The sequence below is a fragment of the Notamacropus eugenii genome, chromosome 2, assembly GCF_028372415.1.
Source record: "Notamacropus eugenii isolate mMacEug1 chromosome 2, mMacEug1.pri_v2, whole genome shotgun sequence".
Classification (NCBI taxonomy): domain Eukaryota; kingdom Metazoa; phylum Chordata; class Mammalia; order Diprotodontia; family Macropodidae; genus Notamacropus; species Notamacropus eugenii.
The window spans coordinates 270,661,625-270,689,455 of record NC_092873.1 but is presented as its reverse complement, the minus strand read 5'-3'; the positions used below and the strand labels follow the sequence as shown (position 1 = coordinate 270,689,455).

General features: G+C 36.7%; 1 protein-coding gene across 3 annotated transcripts; it reads right to left on the bottom strand.

Annotated features, from left to right (window-relative positions):
• Positions 1 to 807: 807 nt before the first annotated feature.
• RWDD3 (RWD domain containing 3) lies at positions 808 to 26,181 on the bottom strand. 3 transcript variants are annotated; one of them, XR_011974737.1, is made up of 4 exons: positions 26,034 to 26,163; positions 3,604 to 4,172; positions 1,510 to 1,625; positions 808 to 1,411 (listed from the first exon to the last, which is right to left on the bottom strand). XR_011974737.1 is itself a non-coding variant. In XM_072644073.1 (4 exons), the coding sequence occupies exons 1-4, from the start codon at positions 26,116 to 26,118 to the stop codon at positions 1,297 to 1,299; spliced, it is 804 nt and encodes a 267-aa protein (XP_072500174.1). In that variant the 5' UTR covers positions 26,119 to 26,181; the 3' UTR covers positions 808 to 1,296. The 3 variants fall into 3 exon arrangements, 2 of the variants coding, with proteins under 2 accessions (XP_072500174.1, XP_072500175.1); XM_072644073.1 differs by having other exon boundaries at positions 3,685 to 4,172; positions 26,034 to 26,181; XM_072644074.1 differs by lacking the exon at positions 26,034 to 26,163 and adding an exon at positions 24,304 to 24,519 and having other exon boundaries at positions 3,685 to 4,172.
• Positions 26,182 to 27,831: the final 1,650 nt, after the last annotated feature.

Sequence of the window (27,831 nt, the reverse complement as noted above, 5' to 3'; positions counted from 1 at the left end):
GGAGACAGACCCTGGTATTCACTCAGGGACTTTATGAGAAAGTTAAAGGAGGGGGTAATAAAGACTGCCATAATGACTGGAAATACAGATACCTACTATGATACCCCCTTAGCAGTTTCCCACAGAAATATCATAGTGATGATGGTTCCTCCTGCTTATAGGCACCTAATTCTGACTCTAGTAATTGAGGAGATAGGGCAACCTCTTTCAGAGGTGCTGGACAAGATTTCACAGTTAAATCACTTAAGGGACTGGGGAAAAGATAAATTTCCCTTAACTGCTCTCACCAACTTCCTCTCAGTTCTGTTCCACCCTTCCTATTCTACCCATTCAGCAAGCTCTTCCCACCATATGTGACTTAGGCTTTCATGTGATTTAAGCAGGTCACATGGGCCTATTAATGGATGGGAAAGATCTTTAAATTAAGAAACAACACATTAATAATACAATTTTAACAATTAGCTGCCTTGTGCTTCCACTCACAAATCTTGTGAGTTCCCAATCAAAACTCCCTTCGCTAGCCCCACTTTCTTGTGTGTGCTATCTCCCCCTATTAAAATGTAACATCATTAAGAAAAAGAACTTTTAAAAATTATCTCCAGCACAGTGCCCATCACGTAGTAGACATTTAATAAATGTTTTCTATTTATTCATTCATCACAAATGCCAGTTATTGCAGGGATTTTTTTGTTCAGGTGTAGGTTGAATCAGGCCTCTGAAGGATTTTTCAATTTATATTCCCTGAGAGGAAAAACCTCTGTCTCTAAGATAGCAATATTGTTTAAAAAATAAAAACATGAAAGTAAATAACTTTACACATAATTTATTTTAAAGAAAAGTGATAAAGATTTCCAGAAAAAAACTCTCATAAAAACAAGGACTTCTTCAGGTTCAGTCAGGCTACAATTAAGAAATTGATGTGTGAATGAAAGGAGAAATATATAACCTAGAAAGATGGTAGAATTTACCATCATTTCTTCACATTTTGTCTTTCAAAAATGTGTCAACAATTAAAACTCAGACTTCCTTGGTAAATATCAAGACACAGTCAAAATCATTTCTCTTTGCCTTTCTATTCCTAGGGCTTAACACACTGACTTGAACATAGGTACTTGATAAACTGCTTAATTAAATCTAACTTTTAATGAAACATAAATTGTTTTTTTTCTTGAGATGTTTTCACATTTCATTCCAAAAAAATTAAAGTTGCTCCCCAAAAGTTTTGATGTAATTGCTCACTGAAATCAATCCACGCAATTTCTGTTTTATTAAAAAGACTCCTGTGATTTTTTTATTTCATTTTACCAGTGGAAGTACAAACTCAGAGAACAGCTCCTTAAGCCCTGCAGCTTCAAATTCCTTTAGCAGCTCATCCAACGATGAATACTCTTTGACTTCAAATGCCAGGAACCTACATTATACAAGAGAAAATCATGAATATGCCTAGATTTGTCAGAATGTAATTATCGATTCAGTTGCTTTTCTATCTGCAATAATACTAAATTATACCTTCTGTGTTCCATCTGTACTTTTGTTTCAAAGAGTATACTAATCATTTTCTCTTTGCATTTCTTTCCGCTTGAGTCCACATCAACTTTGGAGGTTTTCTGAAGAATCAGGTATTCCTAAATGATAAATCAGGGCATTAAATATACATCTTACTATCTTAGAGATTTAGTTTTAAAACTCATAAACATACAGGGTTTATTTTATGTAGTAAAAAATATCCATTTCTTAGCCCATATTTTTATATAGTTACCTCTGACTTTGCATACAGATGACAGGAAGAGTCAGGTATTTTCATGCCACATTCATGGTATCAATGAATAGGTTTAGAATATATTTTTAAAAAATTGTCCCAAACTCTGATTTTATTGGTGAAGGAACTCTTACTGAGCAAATTCCCTCTTCCAACATGGATGACAATTGCTCAGTAACATATAGATGAAGAGTTACTCTAAAGCAGGTCTTATGACTTTAAAGCCAGCTCTGTATACTACAATATACTACCTCTCTTCAAATGGGTATGATTTAACCCTTCAAATTAACATAAGATCTTTTAGAAATCTGAAAACAAATATTTTTGCAGAATTCCAGTATACAGACAGGTTAAAAAAAGTGAACTATGAAAAGAGAAATTTGCCACTGTTTTGTCTATATCCACTGATAAGTGTTCCAAATCACATAAGATGCTTGCTGACTAACTTACCCAAATTAATTTGTCTATTATAATTTCATTTAGTCTTTCTTTTGAGAGGCAGTATGGTCTCACCTTGAACTTAGGAACATGTGGGTTCCAGTATAACCTAAGAAATATCTACTATGTAACTCAGGGTAAGTCATCTAACCTCTCTGGGTCTTAGGCAGTTGTCTGAGACTATATCTATAGATGGTTTGCCATCTGTGTAAATGGAGGAATATTCCTATACCAGGATTCCAACACTGAACAAATCACAAGTCCCTGATGTCTAAGAGTGGTATATGTATAAGGAAATGGCTCTGGATCTCTATCTAAATATTTGCCTATAAAGATCCAATTAGCTTAAATTCAATGCAAATTACCTTGAAATACACTGAACCCTTTCACAGCCTCCAAAAAAGGATACAAATAAAATCTGATCATTTGTTTTAACTACATAATTCAATACTAATCTGGATAAATACCAAGATAATACTGTATAAAAAGATTATTCTATGAAGCAGCAATATCAAAGTTCTTAAGTCTTTATGATTACAGGTTATAACATGATACAAATTAAATTTTTTTTTGTTACTTTGACTTACGTGGAAGAACAAAACTTATTAATATACTATAACTGTTAAATACTTTAACTTTAATAATAATTTTTCTCCTCTGGTCCTCAAGAAAAAAATGTTAAAAATTTCAAGAGATATACAAAATGTAAAAAGGGACTGATTTTGAAAGCAGCTGCTCAGACAAGTCAGCTAGAAAAGAAAAGATGGTAGATAATGAAGAGACGAGAGAGATAATGAACTGATGGCAATAATACTTCTACATCTCTGAAACTAAATCTCAGTTACAAGACACAGACCACTCTAACTAGAATGAATAGATGCCCCCCCCCACTCAAAATGTCACATTGATTTTTTTAAATTGCCAAGAGAAAAAAGAAATATTGCTTATTCCAAACATAATATACTATTCCCTCCTGTGCCTATCTATGAGGAGCTATATATAAAAACATACTTATGTGCCTTTATAATATATATATATATAGAAATTAATATTGTTACTTCAAAAGATGTTATTTCATTAATGTGAATACTATTTCTGTTAGAAGTTCTTTCATGTGTCATTATGGCCATAAATTAATCATCTAAGCTAACGTTTTGGCAATGAGTCTCTCTAAATTTAGGCTAATGCTTGAATGAAAATAAAATACTGGGACAAAACTTAAAGTCTCTCCAACACTGTAAGACATAGGAAATGGAATAATTTAATAAATAAAAACAACTCTTCAAGGCTTCATAGATTTGTTGTGTGTAACCAGTAGACAAAGACATTCTTTCAAAGAAAAGAAAGTCTTACAACAACAGTAATATAGACTACAGATATATCCCTAATAATTTGCTCATACTTACTAACTGATATGAAACACTCTTATTTATCCACTTTTAAGTAACAAAATAACCAAACTTTCATTCAGTATTCAATTTTGGCACCTTGATACTGTTTCTGTCTCCTTGTAGAAGAATGAGTATTATTTTGCCCCAAAACATCAGTCTTCCAGTAAGTCTTAAATTTGAAGTCCACTTCTCCACCGTTTTGACATACTTAGTCTTTGCTCTCATGTGATCTAAATGCAAAAGGGCTATCCATGTTCCATTATCCATGGATGCACTGGCTGACAAAGTGCAGTCTTCAGAGTTAACAGCCATTTTTGGTTGTTCAATGATGTGCTTGAGGTTTTGTTGAATCCAGAGAACCAGCTCATGTACCATTGGCTCAGACAAAAGTTTTTTTGCTTGTTCAAGTAACTTCTCTTTTATAACTATACACTGTGCCCTGGTAAGGTGCTGAGAGTTAACTGAGATCCCTGGTAGAGAAAACGGGTAAGTAGCTGGTAAATGAAATGATAGTTTTAATGGTATATTTTCATCCAAAAATCCTTGTCCACTTGTGTTAATTCTGAATGAAGTGCCATCTGTTTCTGGAAGAGATCCAAAATAATAATCAACTGTGAATAATTCAGTTTAAATAGAACATTAATAACAGTATAGTCAATCAATAAACATTTTTAAGCACATATTATGTGCCAAGCACTGTGTGCTAAGCACTGGGGCCAGACCCTGCCCTCAAGGAATTTACAATGGAATGGGAGAGACGACATGCAAAGAAATATATACCTAACATGCTATACACAAGATAAATAGGAAATAATTAATGGAGGGAGAACATTGGAATTAAAGAGGGTTAAGTAAAACTTATTTCTAAATATTTTAGCATAATTCAGTGTGAAAACTTTTATGTCATGAGATGTCACTGACAGCTAACAAAAGTTTTATTTACAAATTATTTCCTTTAAGTACTTAACAATTATATTCAATATACCTATTCCTGACAAAAAATTAGAAAGTACAAATTCTCATAAACTTTTTTCTTGAACTTGGGTGAAATGCTGATTACTGATAACAAAAATTTAAATTTTCAAAGAAATTGCACATTATATGTGCAAGTCAAGAAATGATGTGACATCAAATCAGGAAACAAATAGACTGATGAATACTGAAATAGAAAAAAATATCAGTCATTAAAGGAAATACAGTAAGTATATATATGTCAATGTTCCTAATAGATCTTTTTTCTTTAAACATATCCAAGTCAATATAGCAGTAAGGTCGTATCATGAAATAAAAATGAGTGAATAGCAGCCAAACCCACTCTAGCTCTTTAAGAACAAGGAAAAAAGCAGACACCAAGTATTAAAGAATTCTGTTCTCTTTCAGATCTGCTCTACTTCACCCCTTTGATGTGTTCTACTTCATTTCACCTCACTTTTCAAAAAAGTTGATAAAATGTCAGACTGATTCATTCTACAGGGGGCAGAAGCAAACAGATCAGAAAGACAGAATACAACAGAACTGGGTGCACAAATGAATTTCTTTGAAGTTCAAGTTACTGCCTATCTCAACCTCTTTCTTTGCATGTACTTGTTTTACTCTCTTTTTTCACATGATAGGAAGTCAAATGCTTTCTCATTTTCATACCTGAAAATCATTGTTCACCAGCTTCAGGACTAAGAAAAAACCACTGCAATGCCAATTTAATATAGTTATAATTCCATTTTAAGATATGTGATATTAAAATTTCCTTACATTCACAAATGAATTCATAAATTCACATTTTCTTACATTCATAAATGAAAATCTGTGATGAACACTGACTCCTTCAACTCTTATTATTAAGAATTCCATGAAAAAATGTTACAATTGACTACAATAGCTTTAAGTATTAGAGATTTAAAACTATACAATTGACATAATTTGTTAAATACAAGTGGAAATATTAGTTTTAATTGCCATCTAAAGCAATAATTCAAAAAGCAGACTCTAACTAATGGAGAACGAAGAAAGCAACCTAACACCACCCTCTCCCAAGAGAGTGCCTTTGTGGGATCCAAATTCTCAACTAAAGTTGATGCATTATCTAAATTTTTGGTTTGACCCAAACCATAACAAGGGCAGACATTATAAACAGGTTAAAAAAAATGAGAAGTCTGTCCTCCCCACTCCAATGATAACCTCAACTGCCCAAAAGGTATTTTTCCCATCAAGAGCTTTCTCCTAGTGAATTAAATGCCACATCTGAACAATACTTAAGCATGGTTCATGAGAGTACTTTTTTGGAGTAAAAACGTCATTAAAGTCCAAAGGAGCATTATATAATACCTCCAACATGTAATTATAGGCACTGCTTTAACTCATTTGAAGGAGATTACAAATGATTTTATGTTGCATTTAGTACTCTGTAAGCTTCCATTTCAAGTAACCATCTATATAGCACCTGATACCACAGGGGAACCTACTTTGATTACAAAGGTTTTTAGAAAGTACAAGAATTGTAATTATTTATGAAAGGAATGATTATGAGAAGTTTGAAATCAAGTGAAAAGAAATTACCCCAGACAGTCTTTGGGGCTGCAGTTACCAGTGGCTGTTGTTGTTTTTCATTCATTTCAGTTAAGTTCAACTCTTCAGGACCCCATTTAGGGTTTTCTTGGCAAAGATACTGGAGTGGTTTGTTGTCTCCTTCTCTAACTCATTTTAAGATGAAGAAACTGAGGCAAACGGAACTAAATGACCTGCCTAGGGTCACACTAGTCTAGTAGTAAGTGGCAGAGGCTGGATTTACATTCAGGTCCTCCTGACTCCAGGTCAGGCACACACTCTATCCACTTCACCACTTAGGTGCCTTCAGTTTCTGGTAGAACACTATTTTGAGGATTATCACTTTAACATGAAAAATGGAGTTCAACTCCTATAGCTGTGTGACTCAGGTAGGTCACTTAACCTCTCCAGGTTCTAAGCATCCAGGTTGGTACAACAGATAAAGCTCTCCATCTGGAGTCAGGTACAACAGATAAAGCTCTCCATCTGGAGTCAGGTCTTAGGCCTGAGTTCTCAGACACTTAGAGCTGTGTGAATAGATAAGTCATTTAACCTGGCTGTCTCAGTCTCCTCATCTGTAAAATGAGGATAACAGTACTTACTTCCCAGAGATATTGTGAAGATAAAATGAGACAATATATTTAAAGAGCTTTGCAAATCTTAAAGTTCTACATAAATATTCCATAAAAGGCTACTGTTGTTATCACCTTGACTTGATGTCCTGAAATACTCTCTTCTCTGCCCATCCCAGAAATTAAACTCTTAAAACAAAAACATTTTAAAAAAAAAAAAGTTCAGCAAAAATAACAAATATATCAGCTAAGTCACTTCTTCAAAATTGAAAAGAAGGTATATTTTCACATCTCTTGTGAAGTCCCAAACTTGATCATTCCTATTACACAACATTTGGTTATGACTGTTTAGTGTTCTTTCTATTTATATTGTGGCAATCACTATTTATAGTTTTCCTGACTCTACTCACTTCACTTTTAGTTTATGTTTTTTCATGCTCTTCTGGATACAGTATATTCATCACTGCTTATTGTACAATAATAATATTCCATTATATCCATGTACCACAAATGTTTACCATTCCCCAACCATCATCTACATTATTTTTATCTGCTTTTTACTACAAAACAAATGCTGCCATAAATATGATAATCTGATATATTGCTACATGTGATACATTTTTATCAATGACCTTGGAGTTTATACTTAGCAATGGTATCTCTGAATTAAAGGATATGGACATTTTAGTCACTTTCTTAAGATGATCCTGAATTATATCTAGAATGTTTACACTAGATCACAACTCCACCGATTGTTCATTACTGTGTCTTTCCTTGACCCTTACAAAAGTGACTATCCCCATCTTTTGTTTCCTTTTTCCACTACACGAGATGAAATCTTACAGTTGTTTTCACTTACATCTTTATTTACTCATTTAAAGCACTGTATGTGGTTCTTAATAGTTGGAGAAGTCTATTTTCATCACAGAATCTGACTTCCTATCATGTGAATGAGAATAAACCAAGTACACGTAGCAAAAGATAAAACAAAATCTTAATGTTAAGAGGCAAAAAATATTAACACTGAAAAATCTATAAAATAATATTTTTGAAATAGTAAAAACAGTATAAAATGGGGGTAATTTTAAAATAAGAATTGTAACAAACTAGAATTCTTATTATAAAAGAACTCACGCATAGTTAGAGGGCCAGGATTGACATAGTGTAGAGAAAAGAGCACTGGATTTGGATGTAAAGGAGTTAAGTTTGGATCTTGGCACTTCTAGTCACTTCTATGCACTCAAGCAAGTCATTTAACCTGTCTTGGCTTCAGTGTCCTCATTTGTAATATTAGTAAGTGGGATGATATCATCTTTAAAATCTCTTCTGGGTCTCAATATATAATCATTTGATTAACTGATTCTATGTGATTTTCCTGTGTTCAAAACAATTGAGAAAACTCTAGAAATTCATGGTTGGTAGACTCTTCAAGAAGTGACAAAGAAAAGGTGCCTAATGAATACCCAAAGTAGCTGCCTACCTATGCTTCTTTAATATGGTAAATTATTCTCTGAAAAGCAGCACAACATCCATATCCTGGGGTGCTGTCTCAAAACAAGATGGAAATAACTATCTAAAACTTTTACTATTTTCATTTAGTGCAGTCATTCTCTAATTTTAAAATTAAAATTTCTAATTTTTGTTTGGAAAAAATGTTTAGAGTTTTTATTTAGAAAGATAGATATTATAACAAACTGCAAAAGATGGAAGCAAGATCAGGGAACAGTCCTATAAAAATAGTAATTGTCAGGAATAATAAAACTCAGAATAAGCTGAGGTTAGGGAAAGATGTTAAGGACAGCAAAAAAGGATTTTGTTGTGGGGGTTTTATCCCCCTTCCCTACTCCCAACCCCTGCCCTATGAGAAAAAGGAAGATCAAAGAAGTGATAGGAGCTTTCCTTAGGGCATACTGGAGAACGATAACTGACAATAAAGAAGAGAGAACTGTCAATTCTATTTTTTTCTCTTCTCTCTGACATAACCTTTAAATAAGAAATGACAGAACAAACATGACTAACAGGGAATTGGTACCTAAGATAAGTAAAGGCATAGTAAGAGGTGTACCTAAGATGCCCTTGAATTCAAGTCACCTTGCCCAGATTTACTATAGCCTTGAATCCTGGAAGACCTTGGCAGATATAGTTACTGAAGTCACTGCCAGCGATATTTGAAAGATCAAGGGAAGCAGGAGAGTTACCAAAAAATTGGAGAAAGACTTTTCCCAATTTTCAAAAAGGAATAGTATCTGAAAACTACAGGCCAGTAGAGAACTTTATTTTGATTCCCAGGTAAATTCTAGATGGTTCACTAAGGATAGCTGGAACACCTAGAAAGAAAAGCAAAGATTGCAGACCCAGCACGGCTTTGTCAAGAACCTGTCATACAAGACGATCCTCGTTGCCTTTTTTAACAAAATTTGAAGTTAGTAGAGGAGAAGAATGAAGTAGGTATAGAGTTCCTCAATTTTAGCAAAGATTTTGATAAAGTATCTCATACTATTTTTGTGAAGAGGAGAGAGAGAGATATAGACCATAATACAATCAAATGGATTCAGAACTAGTTGGATAACCAGACTCAAAAAGTAAATGATTAAATGTCAATGTGGTGGGAAGTCTCTATAGGAGTACCCCAGGAATTTGTGCTTAGCCTTTCTATGCTTGCCATCTTTATCAACGTCATGGATAAAGGAATAGATGGCATGCTTGTCAATTTTGCAGATGACACAAAGCTAAGAAGGAAAGATATTCCAGTAGATGATTCAGGGTACAAAAGGATCATGACAGGCTAGAGCAGGGGTTCTAAACCTGAGATTCGGTTCAGGTTCTTAATGTGAATTATTTTTTTAAATGTTGATTATTCAATTAATTGATTTTCTTTGAAATCCTAATCTTAAAAGAGTTATACATTTTAAAATGTTATATTGTGAGAAAGGGCCCACAGGCTGGTGATTGCCAACAGATTTCCATGACACATAAAAGAAAGAATTTCAGTGCTAGTGCACTGGACTAAATCTAACAAGATGAAATTCAGTATGGATAAATGAAAAGTGCTACTCTTAGGTACAAAAAAATCAACTTCATGAATATAAGATGTAAGAAATGTGGTTGTTTCAAAAAAGATCTGGGGTTTTTTAATGGACTGCAAGATCAAAATGTATCACTGTGTGATGTGGAAGCCAAAAAAGGCATGACTTTCAGACCACAGCAGCCTTCTCACCTTGGAAGTTCATATCACTCCTGCAACCCCTTCCTAAGTAGCTGGCTCATCCTAGAACCTCCATTTTAAAGAAAGTGCTCCAGCCAACCATGTCTTCCTTCCTTTCCAGGGACCACTTCTGACTCTCAAAGTTTTCTCTCCCATGTCCTCACTCAGGTACCTTCTTTCTCTCCTTTCTCCTACTGTACTCACCCACTCACTGCTTTTTCAGGTTCCTTTTACAAGCTGTCTTCCCAGAATATAAGCTCCACAAGGGCAGGGACTGTTTTTGTTCTTATATATGTATTCCTAGTGCCTGGCACATAGTTAAGTGCATAATAAATGGCTGACTTGAAATGATAGTCTTACTAGTGCCCTAATCAGATCTCATTTGGAGTACTGTGCTCAGTTCTGGCTAAGAGATAAAGAAAACAGAGCACTAGATTTACAGTGAGGAATAGGGAAGATCAAAGTTCAAATGCATCCTCATAGACACTTATTGGCTGTATTACCATGAGCAAGTCATTTAAACTCTCTATGCCTCAGTTTCATCAACTATAAAATAGAGCTAATAATAGCACTATCTCCCGGGTTACTGTGAGGATAAACATTAAAGTACCTTAAAGCGCTACACAAATGCTAGCTGTTACTGTTGAAGTTATTGACACCAAGGGGCACTGATAAGCTACAGAGTCCAGAAAGCAACCAGGATTGTGGCATATGAGGATCAATTGAAAGAATTGGGCATACTCAGCCTAGAGAAAATAAGACTCAAACAGGACATGAAAGCTATAATCAAGTAACTAAAGGGCTGTCATCAGGAGGAAAGATTAAATTTGTTGTTCTGCTTGGCCCCAGAGGGCAGAACTAGGAGCAATAACGGGTAAAAGTTGCAAAGAGGCCAATTTAGGTTTGATGTTAGGAAAAACTTGCTAATAATTAGAGCTGCCGCCAAGTGGAAAGGGCTACCTCAAGCAGCAGTGGGTGACCCATCCTTGGAGCTCCTTAAACAGGCTGAACACCCACTTTTCAATCTATGTAATACTGAAGATTCCTTTACTATATGGGTCTGACCAACCAGCTACTGAGTTTTTCTTCTCACTTTCAAATTCTGTGATTCTGTGAAATGCAGCATGGTACAGCAGATAGACAACTAGCCTTGGAGTCAGGAAGACCAATATTTAAGTACCTCTTGATGATCCTTGTAACTCCAAAAAATGATAAGACACTTAAGAACTGCTATCTGAATCAAAAGGATTTCTTACATTGTCCAATGCAAAAACAGGTTTGAACCAAAACTAAATGGCATAAACCATAAGTGATCTAAAGCTTGGAGAAGTTGTCACAAAAAACTTTATAGAAGACTTGGGAATTGAACTGGACCCTGAAGAGGCAGGATTTGGAAAGGCAAAGAAGAGAAGAGAATATTATTGTGCTGGAATTGAGAAAATCATGATATATGAAGGTAACAGGAATAGCCACCTTCTTCATGAAGCACTTTCTTCTCATGGATAATAATGCTAGACTTGGAGTGAGGAAGATCTGAGTTCAAATCCCACCTCAAATACTTACTTGCTATGCAACTTAACCTGTCGTAGCTTCAATTTCTTCATTTGTAAAATGGAGATGATAATAGCACTTGCCTACCTCCCAGGGCTGTTATGAGGATCAGATAAGACAACTTATGTAAAGTGCTTTGCAAATCTTAAAGTGCTATATAAAATCTATTACAGTTGTGGTTTTATAATCATCATCATTGCCATTATTGCTTTCCTTATACTCATTCCATAATTACAGTGTTACCTTTTATATTTAGGTCACATAGCCATCTGAAGTTTATTAAAGAACAAGATATGCCACGCAATACACATGGGCAGGTTGGCCCAGAGTTGAACAAGAAGAGGAGAGGGCTGGACTGCCTTCAAGAAAATGAAAAGCTCTTTTAAAGACCCCGCAAACTTCCCATAAAAGCAAAGGTCAATCTTTCTAATAATGACATTCTACCAACGCTATTGTATGGCAACAAAACTAATCTCTAGTAGCTAGGTGGCACAATGCACAGTACTTGTTATTAGGAAGATGTGAGTTCAAATCCTGCCTCCGACACAAGCTGTGTAACCCTGGGCAAGTCATTTAACTTCTGTCTATCTCAGTTTTCTTCAATTGTAAAATTGGCATAATAATAACATCTACCTCCCAAAGTGGTTCTAAGGATCAAATGAGATACTTATCAAGCACTTAGTACAGTATCTGGCACTCAGTAGGCACTTAATAAATGCTTCTTCCTTCCCTTCCTCCCTTCCCTCAAAAGGATTAAAAATTAATCCCAGAAGAGGAAAATGGAAGGCACATGGTGACAATTATCATAACCATAATAAGATAACAATATATCATCAAGGAATTATGAAGATGAAGGAAAAAGATGGATTAGTTATGTCAAGGGATGGCAGATGGACAGATAGACAGTTTCACTTTCATGATTTCAAGATAAATTGAGAAAGGCCTCCAGCACACTGGGCAGACGTTCTATGATGAATTTATGGCAGGACATTATAATAATCACATAAGATGGGCAGGCAAGAATGAGTTGCAATCTACATCCTGGAAGGAATTTCCAAGTCAGGGAGATCACAGAGCCATTTGGAGAGTATGGTATAAGCTGCTAACCTAAACTTAATTCCTGCCAAATCACTTTCCAATTGTCTTAAACAAGGAGCTTTTCTCCCAATTTTTATTCTCAGATTTAGCAAATATTGAAACTGTTCTGTTCAACTGTTTCTGAATCTTGCTTATCTAGCCTGTTATACTGATCTTTCTATTTTAAAATAGAACTAAGTAGTTTTTAATTATTACTACTTTATATTCCAGCTGAGATCTGATGATGCTATGCCTCCCTCATTCCGTTTGTTTTTAATTTCCCTTGAGATTCTACACCTTTTGTTCCTCCAAAGGAATTGTTATTATTTTGGCTAATTATATAAGTAACCCTTGGTACATTAATTGGCAGAGCATTAAATCTGTACAATGCTCTAGTTTAGTGTCTCCACTAAATCAAACAATGTATAATGAATCTCTCTCCAATTATGTCTTCTTTCATTTTTGTGAAGAGTATTTTGCAGTTATATGTATATGAGTCCTAAGTAGTTAACATCTACTTATTTTATGCTTTTTCTATTAGTTTTAAATAGAACTCTTTCTATCAATTCCTATTAGTTTGCTTAGTACTATACAGAAATGCTGGTGGATTTATTTTATATCCTAATTCTGTTAGAAACTAGTAATAATCTTAAATTAGTCTTTGTTGACTCTATAGGGTTTTCTAAGTGAACTATCATGTTACCTGCAAATCAGCAACATGCTATCACCTTTTTGATAATGTTAACAAGCCTTAATTTTTTTTCCTCATCTTACTGCTATGGCCAGCATTTACTACGGTGAACCAAAGTTTTCAATTGTAAACATAACTGTGTTTTTAAAAAATATTTTTGTCCATCTTCTCCTTTGTAAAGCTTCTATTTCCTGCCCACTAATTCCAATTTTACTTTATGCTGAGACTTAAAGAAAGAGCCTTGAGCCAGGAATCTAAGTTCTAGTCCCAGTGCCTTACCTCAGCTACATGGCCTGAGCTAGTCATTCAACTCTTATGCTACAATTTCCTCTTCTGTCAAACATAAATAACTGTTCTTTCTAACCCTAAACAGCTGCTATGAGAAAAAAAAATCAGATTGTGAAATTAATGTAACAAGTGCTATATAATACAATTTGTTACTAAGATCATTTTGCACATATTAAAAAAGCTTAGTATTGTCACTCACTATGTATATCCATCTTTATCTATATCTAAGAACCAGGAATTAATGAAAAGTATCTTAAACCTTCATGTACCTCCAAGGTTCAAGTGCCCATTTGGTCATCTACAACCAAGTATCTTAGTACTGCTCCTCTCCCTGTACCTTTGGCCTCTTAATTCCAGAGACTTCAAACTCTTCCTAGCCCTCAAACACCAAATTAAGTGGACTCCATTGGGTCTGAAGAATCACATCTGTTTGAAATACAGGATATGAGTCAGGAACTAAGACTGTGATAAGGTACAGGCAATAATTATTGGAGCTAAGGATTACAAACAGAATCCAGAGACTTTTAAAATGGATGAATAGGATACCTAAAAAAGTCATCAAGTGTCATAAAAACACTAGTTAAAGAATTTCACTTTTTAATTTTACTACCATTCTTACCTAATTTGATGTCTCTTTCTCACCCAGGAACTTTTGCATTATTGTACTATATAAAGGTGATATTTCTCTTCTCATTTTGGAAACGTACCTATTTGGGACTAATAAATTTTCTTAAGAATCACCATTTCTAAATTACATTTTAAAGGACTGATAGTCCTACAGTAAGAAAAGAAGTTTCTGAATATATACATTTTCTCAATATGATTTTAGGTTGCACTAACTGTTTGCTAGCTGAGCACTAGCCTAGTAAAGTAAGCACCAGTAGGCTAGCTATCAACTGATAAATTGTTTGGCCATGGCAATTCATGAAAAAAATAAAAATATAAAATAGCCCTTGGTTCTATGAAGCCACCTTCCACTGCTATAGGTAAAAAAGAAGAGACAGAAAGGTCCAAGAATGACCGTTTTTAGACCATTGGTAAACAATAAATTAACTGGTGGGTACTCTGTCATAAGAATAAAGAGCTCTCTGGTTAACAGTTCAGATTGCTCAAAGTTTTTATTAGACAACTTGCCAGTTGGGAGACAGTCTGAAAAACTGGCTCAAAAGTCTCAATGTTCTGGATATTTTTAACATCAACTAAAAAGCAAATAGAAACTTCACATACAGGGGAAAGTTGGCATGAGAATGTCTATTGGGGTCCAGACTTTCTTAAGTACCAAAACTGGGATATAGTGAAGTTGCTGCAGCAAGGGAAAACGCTGTACAGCAAAGCAAAGCAACATAAAAGATTCCCATATGTTAAGCCAGCTTCTATAGTATCCCTTCTGGGACACAAAAACATAGGACTATTATGGAAAAGTGGAGCATCTTGGGATTAAAGAAGTAAGAGAGAGAAATTACTCTAACTTAATTTTAATCCTAATGGAAGGCAACAGCCAAAAAAATTAAGTACTTACATTAAGTTGGCCTTTCCAACTAGATATGCTACTAAAAAGACTAAATCATATCACTATTAACACTTACTACAAGTGAAACCAAGACATAAGGAAATTGCAATTGGAAGGACAGTTCACAGGTTCTTCTTGAAGAGGCAAATGAAGGAATTAGCAGAGTTGATTTAATCAGTGACTCAACTGCAAAAGGAAAAGACCACTGTTCATCTTTCCCTTTAATCTTTCTGATCCATATAAACAAAAAAAAAAAAATCATTAAGATAATAACAAGAGCTGATATTTTATAGGTTAAGATGTAAAAAGTCATTTATATAAAGTATCTGCATATATGATATATGCATATATAAATAAACTTCACAATAATCCTGTGAAGTAGGAGCTTCATATTTTACAAATGAGGAAACTCAGTTCACAGAAATTAAATGACTTGCCTACACAAGGATAACCTACACAGACTGAGGTAGGATTTGAACTCCATTCCTTATGACTTCAAATCAAGCTCTCTATCTTGTTATATGTCAACATATGATGCCAAAATTTAAAAGGTGACAAAATCCTACTTAAAAAAATACTCAAAAAGAACCTCTAAAACAAGAATCTGGATCATAGGATCATAATTCTAAAGCTGAAAGCACCTCAGCGGGCATCCAGTCCAATCTCATTTTACAAATGAAGACAATGAAGTGTAGGAAGATTAAGTGACTTGCCCAGTATCACACAACAATTGTCAAAGGCAGAATTTGAAGCCAGATCCTGTGACTCCAGAACCATTAGCCTAATTGTACCACATTATCTCCTAGTCAGGAGATATATTGATTTTTCCCTACTATATTTTGCATTCAATTAATTATTTTGCATTCAATCAATCAATAAGCATTTATTAACTACTATATGCCAGTCCCTGACCTAGGCATTTGAGATATATACAAAAAATGAACAATCCTTTCTCTCAAGGAATTTATGTTCTATCAACTATATCATAGGAATATAGTTTTCTCCCAAATACTTGAGTTCATGAGCTGTTCTAAATTTTGATAGGTTAGCCCAACTGAGCCTTTAAAAAAAATGTGTTTCCTATAAAACGAGTCTTTTAGCAAGGCATAGGACTAACCACATCACTTAAAGCCAAAAGAAATTATCAATATAATATATCCTATAAATTGATGCAAAAGGCAATGTTTCTGATTGGGCAAAAAACAGATTGCCTTTATTTATAGTAATTTCAAAACATTCTTAGAAAGCAATTTTCATAAAAATTCATATAAGCTATCACTCAAATAAATGTGAGGAAGTTTTTAGCAAAAATAAACTAGGAAGGAAAGAAACATCTTTACACATATGGAAGCATTGATTTTTATTCTGTTTCAGCTCCTGCAAATGTCTCCCAGATCTACATCTCTCTTCAGCCCCAGTCATATTATCACCATTTGCCAACAGGTGTATCAGTAAGCACCCCAACATACACTGGGAGGCCTGCTATCACAGGTTCTTAGATCTGCATTCATAAAAGTAAAGTAACTTTCAAGGGGTTAACAATCATTTTAATCAAGCACATGTATCATTCCTTTAACCAAGTACATTTTTCATGCAGTTAGTTCAGGGAGTCAGCACCCTAAATTTCAAAGAAAATACAGAGAAAGATCAACAGACATGGCTTCCTCTGCCTCAATTCAACAGACAATTGGACCCCAACTGTCTGACCATAGTTACCAGAGAGAGAAGCATGACATCTGGATTCTCAAAGCCAGGGGGCTCCTCAGCAGCTTCCCAGAGTCCTCATCTGACACTCAAATTTTCTTGCAAAAACTAAGTCCCAAAGTAAAACCTCACCTTCAGAGTATTTATATGTTTTTTAAAACCAGAAGGCATCCCAACTCTCTGACCCAGTGCCTCAATAGAAAGAATAAAAGGTACTTGGGACCCTCCTACAAAACAATTCCCCTAATCAAGCTTCCCACAATGGGCAAGCCCATCAATGAGTGGGAAAGATCTTTAATCACATTAAAATAATTATTAATTTTAATAATTAAAAAATAAATACAAATACATACACCATTTCTAGTTAAAGAAACTCTTGTTTCTGTACTTTACTCCTTGTAAAGACTCTTGATTGAAAAAGGCAGGATTCAATCAGAGCACTTGATTATACTAAAACAAAAACAGCAAAAGATTCTATTTTGATTGCCATCACAACTGGTCAACACTGAATAGGCATCTCAAAATCAACACAGAACTAATTTTTATTCCTGAAAAAAACAAACAAAAAACCTTCCCCTTCCTAAATTTCCTCTTTGTACTCAAAGGACCCCTATCTTTCTAGTCACTCAGCTTCACAACTTTAGAAGTCAAGTCTCTATTTTGCATTCTCCCTCACACCTCACATAAAATTAATTTCAAAGTCTTATCTCTTATCAATTCCACCTCCATACTGTATCTCATATCCATACCCTTTTCTTCATTCACACTACAACTATGTGAAGAAGGGTTTGGAAAGAAGAAAGACTAGAGGCAGGGGGACCAATTAGGAAGTTATCATAAACATAAGTTCCCAAAGTGGGTGATACCACTCCTTGGGGAGCGCTGGAACAATCGAGGGGATGGTAGTAGTCTTGGGTGCAATGGGGGGGGGGGGCACTGAATAAAAAATAAGCAGGTGATGGAAGCATAAGGAAAGAGAAGAACATTTTGATAAACTTTATGTGTTTCATCTGTTGTGTAACAGAGTTAAAGTTATAGTGATTACATTATTTTCCAAACACACAAAATGCAAGTTACAACCTATCAGTGGTCAAGTTCATCAACAGGTCTTAACAGGTAAATGTTGGCAGATGAGCCTGTCATGCACTGTTGAAAGTCCATCATGCAAGTCCAGCATGCATCAGCAGGAATATGTGCATGTAATGACTTGTTTACAATATGATACTATATGGTCACATGATACAATTTGCATTGAATCAATCAATAAGCATTTATTAACTACTACATGCCAGGCCCTGATCTAGGCACTTGAGATAAATATAAAAAATGAACAACCTTTTCTCTCAAGGAATTTAAATTCTATCAACAGCATCATAGGAATAGTTTTCTCATCATAACTTCAGTGCAAGAAAAAACCCACAAATTTACAATAAATTATTAAATTCAAAATGTGTCACTTTAAAAAATATATTTTATAATTTTTTGAAATGATGCAAATTTTTTTTAAAAATTAAAGGGTTAAAGAAAGTAGATTTCCAGGGGGAACTGAGTTTTTTTTGAAAAGGGACAATAGGCCAAATAAGTTTGTGAACCTCTGTTCTAGGTGGAAGGTGACAAGGGCCTGTATTATAATGGTGGCTTTTCATTCCAGGTAAACTGGCCTAGCTGTTCCCTGAAAACATCATTCCATCTCCCACATGTGCTTCTGCATAACCTGTGTCCCTTGCCTAGTACAGATACTCTTCTTCACCTCTGCCTCTTAGAATCTCTGGTTTCTTTTAAAGTTCAACTCAAGTATATCCTACAGCAAGCCCATTCTGTTGCCTACAAGTTGCTAATGCCCTCCCTCCCATCACAAAAAAATTACTTAGTAATTAGTAAGTTTCCACATACTTATTGCTTCCCCCAATAGAATATAAGTTCCTTCAGGGCAGTGCTTCTATTTTTGTCTTTGAATCTCTAGAACCTAGGACAATGCTTCTTATATAGTAGGCATACAATAAATACTTGTTGAATGAATGAATTTAAAACTATAAATTACAGAAAATGTACAAATCAGAATTGGTAGAGGAAGTTCCTGATTTACAGCAATGAAATTACAAGTTAGGTTCTTTTTTATAAGCGAAGAGCCATAAAAAAAAAGGAAAATATAAATTCTACCCTATGTTAAGAGACAGAAAAAAATTCTAAAGAAAGAGCAAAGTTCTGTCATTTCCTCTTTAATAACAGGAAAATGTAAGTAATAAATAAACCTAGTACCTATTTAAAAACACCTATTTTGTAAAAACAAAAAAAAAATTAAGCCAAAGTTCATACTAGATAACTGAACAAACATGGAATGATTAGATTCAAATTCAGAATTCTGTATCACTGCATTCTTATAATAGATATTTATATAGTACTCGAAGCTTTACAGTGCTTTATTATAATAAGGTTTACATATATTATTTCATGTAAGCCTCAAAATAGCCTGAGGAAGGTACCTTAGGTACTGACTGTATTATAATTCCTCCTTTACAAATGAGGAAAATGAGCATCCAAGAGGTTGTGTGATTTTGCTCATGGTCACACAACTAATAACCTACCAGGCAATCCCTATCCAGCAATTTTTTCACTGTTCTATTCTTTGCAATATAGAATCTATTTTGTGGCATGTTGAGGGTCATGCACAAAAAAAAAACTAGGCCCTACTTTAGTATGGCAAAATAGCTCACTATTTCTGCACCTAAACTACAATCCCTCTCTATATTCACTGTATCCCAGTGACAAGAGGAAGAGATGTAAATTGCGGAGTTCGGCCAGTAAAGGAAATATCAAAGAGGGAGATTATAGCTGCAAATTTCTGCTCCCTATCCCACCTTTTTATGTAATTTGGGCACTAGGCAATAGAAGCTATAAGGCCACCCTGATCTCTACACAGCATATTAAAAAACACCACTGTTAAATTCAGTGAAATGTCCCACTTTCCGATGAACTTTTCTGTAACAAAAAGTGCTATGATGTTATACTAAGTTCTTTTGTAATTCAATTACTTATTGATGCCAGAATACTGAATTAAATTAATTAGGAGGCATGGTTTTAAAGTCACGCTCAATTTAACAGCTGATAAAAAGTCCACAGTGTCCTCATTATTAAGGCACCATTCTCTTGTTTTCCACATTTGTATCACAAGTCAAAGATTTTCTTTGTTTCTCTCTGACCCAGGCAACATTTTTCAATTTCTCAGGCTTGTATCTATAACCTAAGAAACCACACCCCTAGGAATGTGCACCCATTTTCTCATAAACACATAACTGAGAGGCATAAAAAGGTAAATATGAAAATATCCTTATGTCTTTAAGTAGACTACAAAAGGTATCAAAATTTAAAAATGCAGACAGTAAAAAATAATAAATGTTTGGGAAGAAAATAGGATGTAATGAATAAGGAAATCAAGCTAAATCAAAAGAGAGAGGATGAAAGAACACTGTATTAAAACTATAAGCACCTTAAGGGCCTGACCATCATAGCTCTTTGTAACATCCCCCAAGACACACATATATATACACACACCCCCACACCCACACCCACACACAATTATGACAGAGCCATATTTGTATATCATATGTGCTAAATGAAGGGGGGGAAATGGCCTTTTTAAGGAAAAAAAATATCCCTTTTCTTCCTTTTACATAAGTGAGTCAACATAATTTTTAACCTAAAAAGCCAAGGAAAATGGTTCTGTAAAAGGTGCCTCTTCCTTGTTGGAAAATCACTTTTCCCTAGTGATGTAATCCATTTCGGTAGTCCATTAATCACTCAGATGTACAAAGAACCAACCCCCCTATAATAGCTTCCCTCCCTCAAAATATAAAAAATCCAATTTTCTGACTTTCCAGCTATAAAGGGAAAAGAGCTTCTATAACTATCTGAACTTACCCTAATACTGCTCTCTGCAATCATGTGAATAACTATCCCAGTATGCACATTTTACAAATGACTAACCTAGGTAATTGTTATCTGTACTAACCATTTCACCTAACATTAGTGCTTTTCCCATGTATTACAAAGCATTTCACTGCTAATTTGTCTCTTTAATTTTCACTTTATCACCATTTCTTAGGCAGCAAGATGATACCGTTGAATAGTGTTGGGCCAATATAGTCAGGAAGACTTGAGTTCAAATGCCTTCAAATACTAACTGTATGATCCTGGGCAAGTCACTTACCATCTGTTTGCCTCAGTTTCCTCATCTGTAATAATAGTACCTACCTCCTACAGTTGTTGTGAGGATCAAATGAAATATTTGTAAGCCCCTAGACAGACTCTGGAACATAGTAGGTGCTATATAAATGGCTATTCCTTTCCCTTCTCCCCAGTATAAAAGTTAACACAACAAGGAGGGCAAAATAGCCCAGAAACAACTCCAACAAACAAATACAACTCACAAGGGCAACACTGGTTTAGTACGGAAACTGATCTGAAATATGGTATGAAGGAAGATGAGAAATGATTACAAGCAGTATCTCTATACAAACTACCGAGCAACAACAAGAGGGGAAGATGAGCATACAAAAAAGCAAGGTCAACTAAACCAGATAATTCCGTGTGTGTGTGTGTGTGTGTGTGTGTGTGTGTGTGTGTGTGTAGAGATATACATCTATATATATCTATATATCTATCTATATACACATAGATAGATAGATAGATAGATATAGATATAGATATATGGATAGATGAAACTGGAAGAAAACAAATAAATGTGAAATGGAAGTGTCTCTATAGGAATTTATGCTAATCATTCATGACCATGTAACTATCACTAACCCTAACGTTTCAGGAGCCAGTGAGGAAATGAAAAAGACAAAGACGAAGTCAGCACCAATAGAGACAGTATTTGGTTCAGAGGGGTGTCCCGTGGGGTTTGGGGGTAGATGGAGGGGGGATCTGTGGTGCCCACACCACATGCCTGCTTTAAGTAAAATAATAATCAAAATGAGAATAACACAAAGCTGGAGAGACAGAAAGTTGATTATAGTTTGGGGTGAGCAGGGAGGGTTGTCTTTGTACATTTGAGTTATCAGTGGATTATTTAAATACATGGCTAGGAAATTATTTTGGCCAAACTCTCTACAGATGTTTCATATCCCCTGATTTTTCACTGTTTTAAGAAGCAATGCTACTTACAACATTCTGCTATTTTCCTCCATATTTTACAAGTGATTTTATATTCTAAAGCAGCATTGCCCTAGGCTGCAATCATACATACTTATACACACACATATATATATATATTTCTAATAGAGGGAAATCTAGTGAAACCTTTGGCCCCTTTTTCTCAAAATACTTTTAAATACATTTTTTTAAAAAATAGGATTAGAAAAGAAACAAATTACATTGAAAGTTATCAAAATACTTTTAAAAGAATTCATAGACATCAGGTTAGGAACCCCTGCTCTAGCCTATTTTGATCCTTTTGGACCCTGACTCACCCACTGGATTACCTCTCCCTTAGCTTTGTGCCACCTACAAAATTGATGAGCATGCCATCTAAGTAGCCATACTTCATCCAAGTAGCATATGAAATATATCACAAGGCCAAGAACAAATCTCTGGGGTACTCCAGTAGAGACCTCCCACTACATTAACACTGAATGGTTTACTCTTTCAGTTTGGTCATCCAAATAGTTTGAATCCATTTGACTGCATTATGTTCTAGTCCATATCTCTCCAACTTCTCCACAAAAATAGTATAACAACACTTGTATCTTCTTGTCTTCAGTATTCCATGTTGGTCATTTTTGTGATTTCAACTGAGTAGCTATTTCTCTTGGCAGTTATTATCCCATATATCCCAAGTCAATTCACCTTTTTCTCCCAATATAAATTTGTTAAAAATCATTTTGCTGACCTTAACTTCTATTATTCCCCTCTGTTCAATTCGAGCTTTAGGACTCCAACATAAATTTAACATTCCTGACCATGCCACACTCATAAATTCACCTCCCATTACTCGGCCTTGCTTCCATCTTCCATTCACCTTTTTAAAAATCTGACTTAGTTGGTCCCTGTGCATGTACATGTGCATAGGCCTCCTCAGATATGTCCCATTTCTTCTTCTCATTACAACTGTTTTCCTTTGTGTCTTCAGTCTCATTCTTGAGGCTCTCCAATCACTCCTGGGGTGACTTTCCATGAAGTATTTTACTCTAGGGGACCCTACCTATCTTTCCTCTGAACTCTTCGAAAATTTGCTTTCTCAAAATGTAAGACTAAACTATTAAACTAAACTGTTAAACTATACCTAGATTTCTTCTCCTCCATCACAAACTTTAAAAAGGATTGGTCCCCTCTCCTCAGGTATCCATTATTTCCACTTCAGCACTTCCTCCTTGGTAGTGAGAATCAAATATAGAATAGAATTTCCCCTTGCTGGTTCTTTTTCATCTTTTGAAAATGAAAGTATCACTAAGACCAGTGAATTAGATGTTTTTCTTTTGACTGAAAGAGCTCTAACATGTTTAAAAAAATTAAGTCCTCCATCTCTAGTATATCATGCCTCTCTGCTTGTTATGTTTCCCAAACTCATCTTTCTTCTTTCTATTTGGGTGGTCTGTAATATACTCCAGGGACAATTTCTTCTTTTTCATTGACATTCACCAAATACTCTCCATCATGCTTACTTTCTGTAGTCCCTAGATTTCCTCAAATAAATGCACCTACTTACTAATTATACACTGCTTCCCACCCTATCCCCTTTCATCTATCTTGCTTCTTTGGAATAAGGTATATCCATTCAGAGAATAGGCCAGCCTTGGGTTTCATTTCTCCATATCACCACCACTTCTCCCCATCCTCACCCCTCTGTGATACCTCAGTTTCTAACTGCCACTAGGATCAAACAGAAATGTCAATAGCTTTCAAAGCCCTTTACAACATAGACCCAACATACTTTTCCCAACCTCCTTATCAGTTACTTCCTTCTAGAACTCTATAATCAAAACTGGCTTTCCCTGTCACCCATTACTGGAACGCATTTCCACCTCACCTTTACGAATACCTCTTTTCCTCCAAAATACTCCTCAAACTCCCCAAGCATCTCCCTCCTCATTAACTCATTACATATTTTAGATATTTATACATGTCTCCCTCAACAAAAGGTAAGTACTTGCAGGCAAAGACTGTTTCACTTTGGTTTTTCCATTCAGTGCTTCTAATTTAGTAGGAACTTAAGAAATGTTTGAATGATGCAGTATGAGCTTTATTTCTCCTCAGTGCAGCCACTGCTTTTACATAAGCTATACTTTTGCAAGAAATGGTGATAATAAAAGCAAGTATCTTCATCATTTTCCATTTCTCAATTTTCAGTTCATTTCATGTAAATAGGTCAGACTGAAGCTATTGCACTCATGCACGATGTCTTCTCATCTGTAGCTTTTCTTCTAATTTTATGCTGATTGTAACCCTTACTCTAACTAGTCAGTGGCATGATTATACAGACAGCTGTTTCTTTTAGAATTTCACATCAGTAACTAGCCATTTCCTGTCTGTTTAGATATAGTTAATTTCATTTTTTATGATGTTTTTCAGTGCTCACCATGTCTAATGCCTTTCCAATGAGTTTCTGGAAGAAAATATTCATTATATATAAGCATGAAGTTTCTGAAAGGCTTCCTTATCTGTGGCACCTTTGAGCCATACTTTCCAATGTTTTTCAGCATTCTTCTCTGTGCCCATCTTTGCACTGAAATCACCAAAAACCAAAGAATATGTTGACTTGCTTTGGAGGATCTTTTCCATTTTTTTTTTTGTTTGTTTTGAGGATTTATAATCTCCCTACCTTTTCATCCTCCTCAGTAGATGATGACAAATAAATTGCAACTATCTTCAAGGTAGTCTTATGCCTATGCTCAAATGAGTATTTGTGAATAAGGAACTAGCATATGAAGGAAGAACTAGAAAAGGTATTGGAAATAAAAGGCAAACAAGTGAACAGGATATATAGTAACAGGGTTGTTGTTATTGTGTTTGTCCTTCATTCTCAGAAGACCCTGACATCAAGATGATGACATGACTTGCACCTGACTTTGTTCTGAGTGAGAGAGGGCTGTGCAAGGTCACCAGCTTCACTTTCTCCTCCAGAGCCATCTAAGTCCAGTGGCCTGATATTCATCAGGAAGACTGAAGATGGCTCAGGATACAATGTCCCTTGTCCCTTTCAGGCTAATGTTGTATCACATTCTCATTCTGAGTGAGACAGACCCATTCAATGAATAGACTTCTTTAAGTTACACAAGGGGTGGCCCCTTTAATTAAAAAAAAAAATCAAACTGGGAGGGGAAGACCCTCAGGGTTCCTGGCTAAAAGAGAAACAATTACTATTTAGTAACATAGTGGCAGAATGGTGCAGTAACCGCTATTTTGATGGCATACATTTTACCATATTTCCTAGAAGAGTATATAATCGAAACATAGCCATCTCATTTAATATGCAAATAGATAAATGCCCTCATCCACACACCCTTTAGCTCCTATTCCAAATATTAATCTATGCTTCAAGATTCACAAAGCCCTTTACACAGAAGTATCTCATTTCACTTTCCTGATAACCCTGTGGGGTAAGTTTGTAAGGGGATGGGGTGCAAACCTCTAATTCCGGACTCCCACAGAAGGAGACGGGCAGCTTTTCTGTAAATTACTGCTTTGGAACTGTAAATTCTCTTATATTCTGTAGGTTACAGCAACAGTGACGTGTCCTGGATCACACCTCGGCTGGAATGAGCTCTTTGGGACTCCAAAGCCAGCCCTTTTTCTAAGCCGGGCTCTACAGAGGTTATCCCCAGTTTTTCAGATAAAGAAACCGAGGGTCAGGAAGGTCGGGGGCTTAGCTCCCCCAGCTCTAACCAAGTTAGGATTTAAGACCCACGACCAGTCCCGGACCCCTAGGGCAAGTCCGGCCGGAGACGTCTTCCTTTAAACGCACAAAACCAAGGCAGATGTCATCATAATTACAAATGAAGGCAGAGGCCAGGGAAAGGAAGGCTCCGCCAGGGAACGAAGGCCTGGGGGCTCTCTGTTCCTCGACCTCTCGGGTCATTCACCGGCTCCACGGAAACGTGAGGAGCTTCCCGGATACGCGTTACAATTCCGTGGCCTCGTCCCAGCCCCGAGGCCCCGGGGCTCGGACAGCTTCCTCCGTGGGAAAATAGGATCTCTAGGGCCCCACGCGGCCGTGGGGGGGGGGGGGGGCGCCGCGGGGCTCGTTCTGACTCCCCGCAGGCCTGGGGGGCCGCGGAGGGGAGTGGGGGGGTGGGGGGAGTGGGTCACCTGAGCAGCTCACCACCTCCCACTCGTCCGGCCCACAGAAAATAGCCGCCAGAGCCGAGAGCTCCTCCTGCACCGGCTCGCCCATGACGCCGGTGGCCGGTCGGATGCACCGCCCGCCGGAGGCACCGCCCCTTCCGCCCTCTCGCCCCGCAATGCTCCTGCGCGGCCGCCAGAGGGCGCGCCAGCCCCTCCCTCTGCTCCTGCATCGCGCGAGCCCCGTGGTGGGCTCACGTGCCCCAGGACCCCGGCCCCTCCTGCCCCTTCTCGGCTTTGTGGAGCCGGGGGAGCCCCTGAGCGCCAGGCCTGGAGTCCGAAGGACTTGCGTTCAGATCCAACTTCAAACACCGGCTAGTCTGCTTGCCCCAGTGTCCTCACCTGTAAAACTAGGGGCAGGGGAGAATAAGGGCAGCCACCTGCGGGGCTGCTGTGGGAATCAAGGACATGATATTTATAAAGTGCTTAGCACCATGCAGAGGTCGTGGTGGGTCCTCTGTACTTGATGTGTGACTCTGGGAGAGGCGTTGAACCCCTGCTGGCCTCAGTTTCCTAGCCCCTGCCTTAAGGGTTGTGTATAAATGCTCTCTTTAGTCATATCCGACCCTCTGTGACCTCATTTGGGGTAATTTTTGCAAAGATATTGGAGAGGTTTGCCATTTCCTTCTCTGGTCATTTTACAGATGAGGAAACTGAGGCACGCAGGGTCAAGTGACTGGCCCAGGGGCACCCACCCTAAGTACCCGAGGCCGGATTTGAACTCAGGAAGACGAGTCTCCCCGCCTCTCCACTTCACCACTAGCCATTTTCAGGGGTGCCCAGGCCTCGTAGGGAACCTCCGATAACAGTTAGAGGCGCTGGAGCTGGGATCCTCCGACAAGGACTGGCTGTGGGCCTGACGAGAGTTTGCCAAGCCTCTCAGGCACTCATCTCTTAAAAGATAAAACCCTGCACTGCTGATCTTGGGCTACCTACGGGCAGATTAAATTACAGGTCCGAGAAAAGGAAACTAACAAAGTCTCAGGAGGAAACAGGGCAGGAGAGGTGAAACTGACGCAGTGGTGTGCGGGGTAGACGTCAGAGCCTGGGAATCGGTGCCCCCATTGGTTCCAGTTCTTCTTGTAGATATAAGCTGTTTGCTTATCATCTCCCACCGGGACTGCCAACTCCTCAAGAGCAGGGTTTAATCTTTTGTGATTCTTTGTATCCCCACTGCTTAGTAAGCACACAGTAGGGGTTTAATCAGTTTATTGACAGACTCCAAATTTAAGAGTCTTTTCACTGTATGGCTGGCATGAACATCATATAAATTAGAAATCATGGGGTACATGAAATTTTAGAGCTAGAAGAAGCTTTACAGTCTAATCTAATTCGCTAGCTTTGAAGACAGGGAAATTGGAGTCCAGATATACCCTAGACTTGTTCCATTGAGGATATACCTGTTTCTTTAAGGAGAAGAAAGGGCTGAAACAGCCTCCATTCCCTCAGACTCTAGGACCTAAAACCAGCTAAGAGCCTTTATAATGTAAGGTGTGCAACAGGCAACTTCTCAGCCGCAGCAAGAGGAGATTTTCTAGAATTTGGACTCCATGACCTGATTACTCAGTATAAATGGGAGGAAATAGCCATGGAGCTTAAGAGAAGATGTGTAATACTAATAACTAGTCTTGATGAACTTTAAAGTTCTCATGCAATAAACCCTTAAGGTAGGTAGTGTTGATAGGGTGCTGAGACAGCATCAGTATTATTATCTCATTTTATGAATAAGGGAATTGAGGCTCAAGTAGGTTAACAAGCTTCCCAA

What these genes read in the sequence shown, in the direction of transcription:
- RWDD3 (XM_072644074.1), bottom strand. Translation starts at nt 24,427, where the DNA reads ATGCTGAAAAACATTGGAAAGTATGGCTCAAAGGTGCCACAGATAAGG. An exon ending in TTGGAAAGGCATTAGACATG is followed by an intron (nt 4,173 to 24,303) that starts GTGAGCACTGAA and finishes GATCTCTTCCAG; the next exon opens with AAACAGATGGCACTTCATTC. An exon ending in GAGACAGAAACAGTATCAAG is followed by an intron (nt 1,626 to 3,684) that starts GTGCCAAAATTG and finishes TTTATCATTTAG; the next exon opens with GAATACCTGATTCTTCAGAA.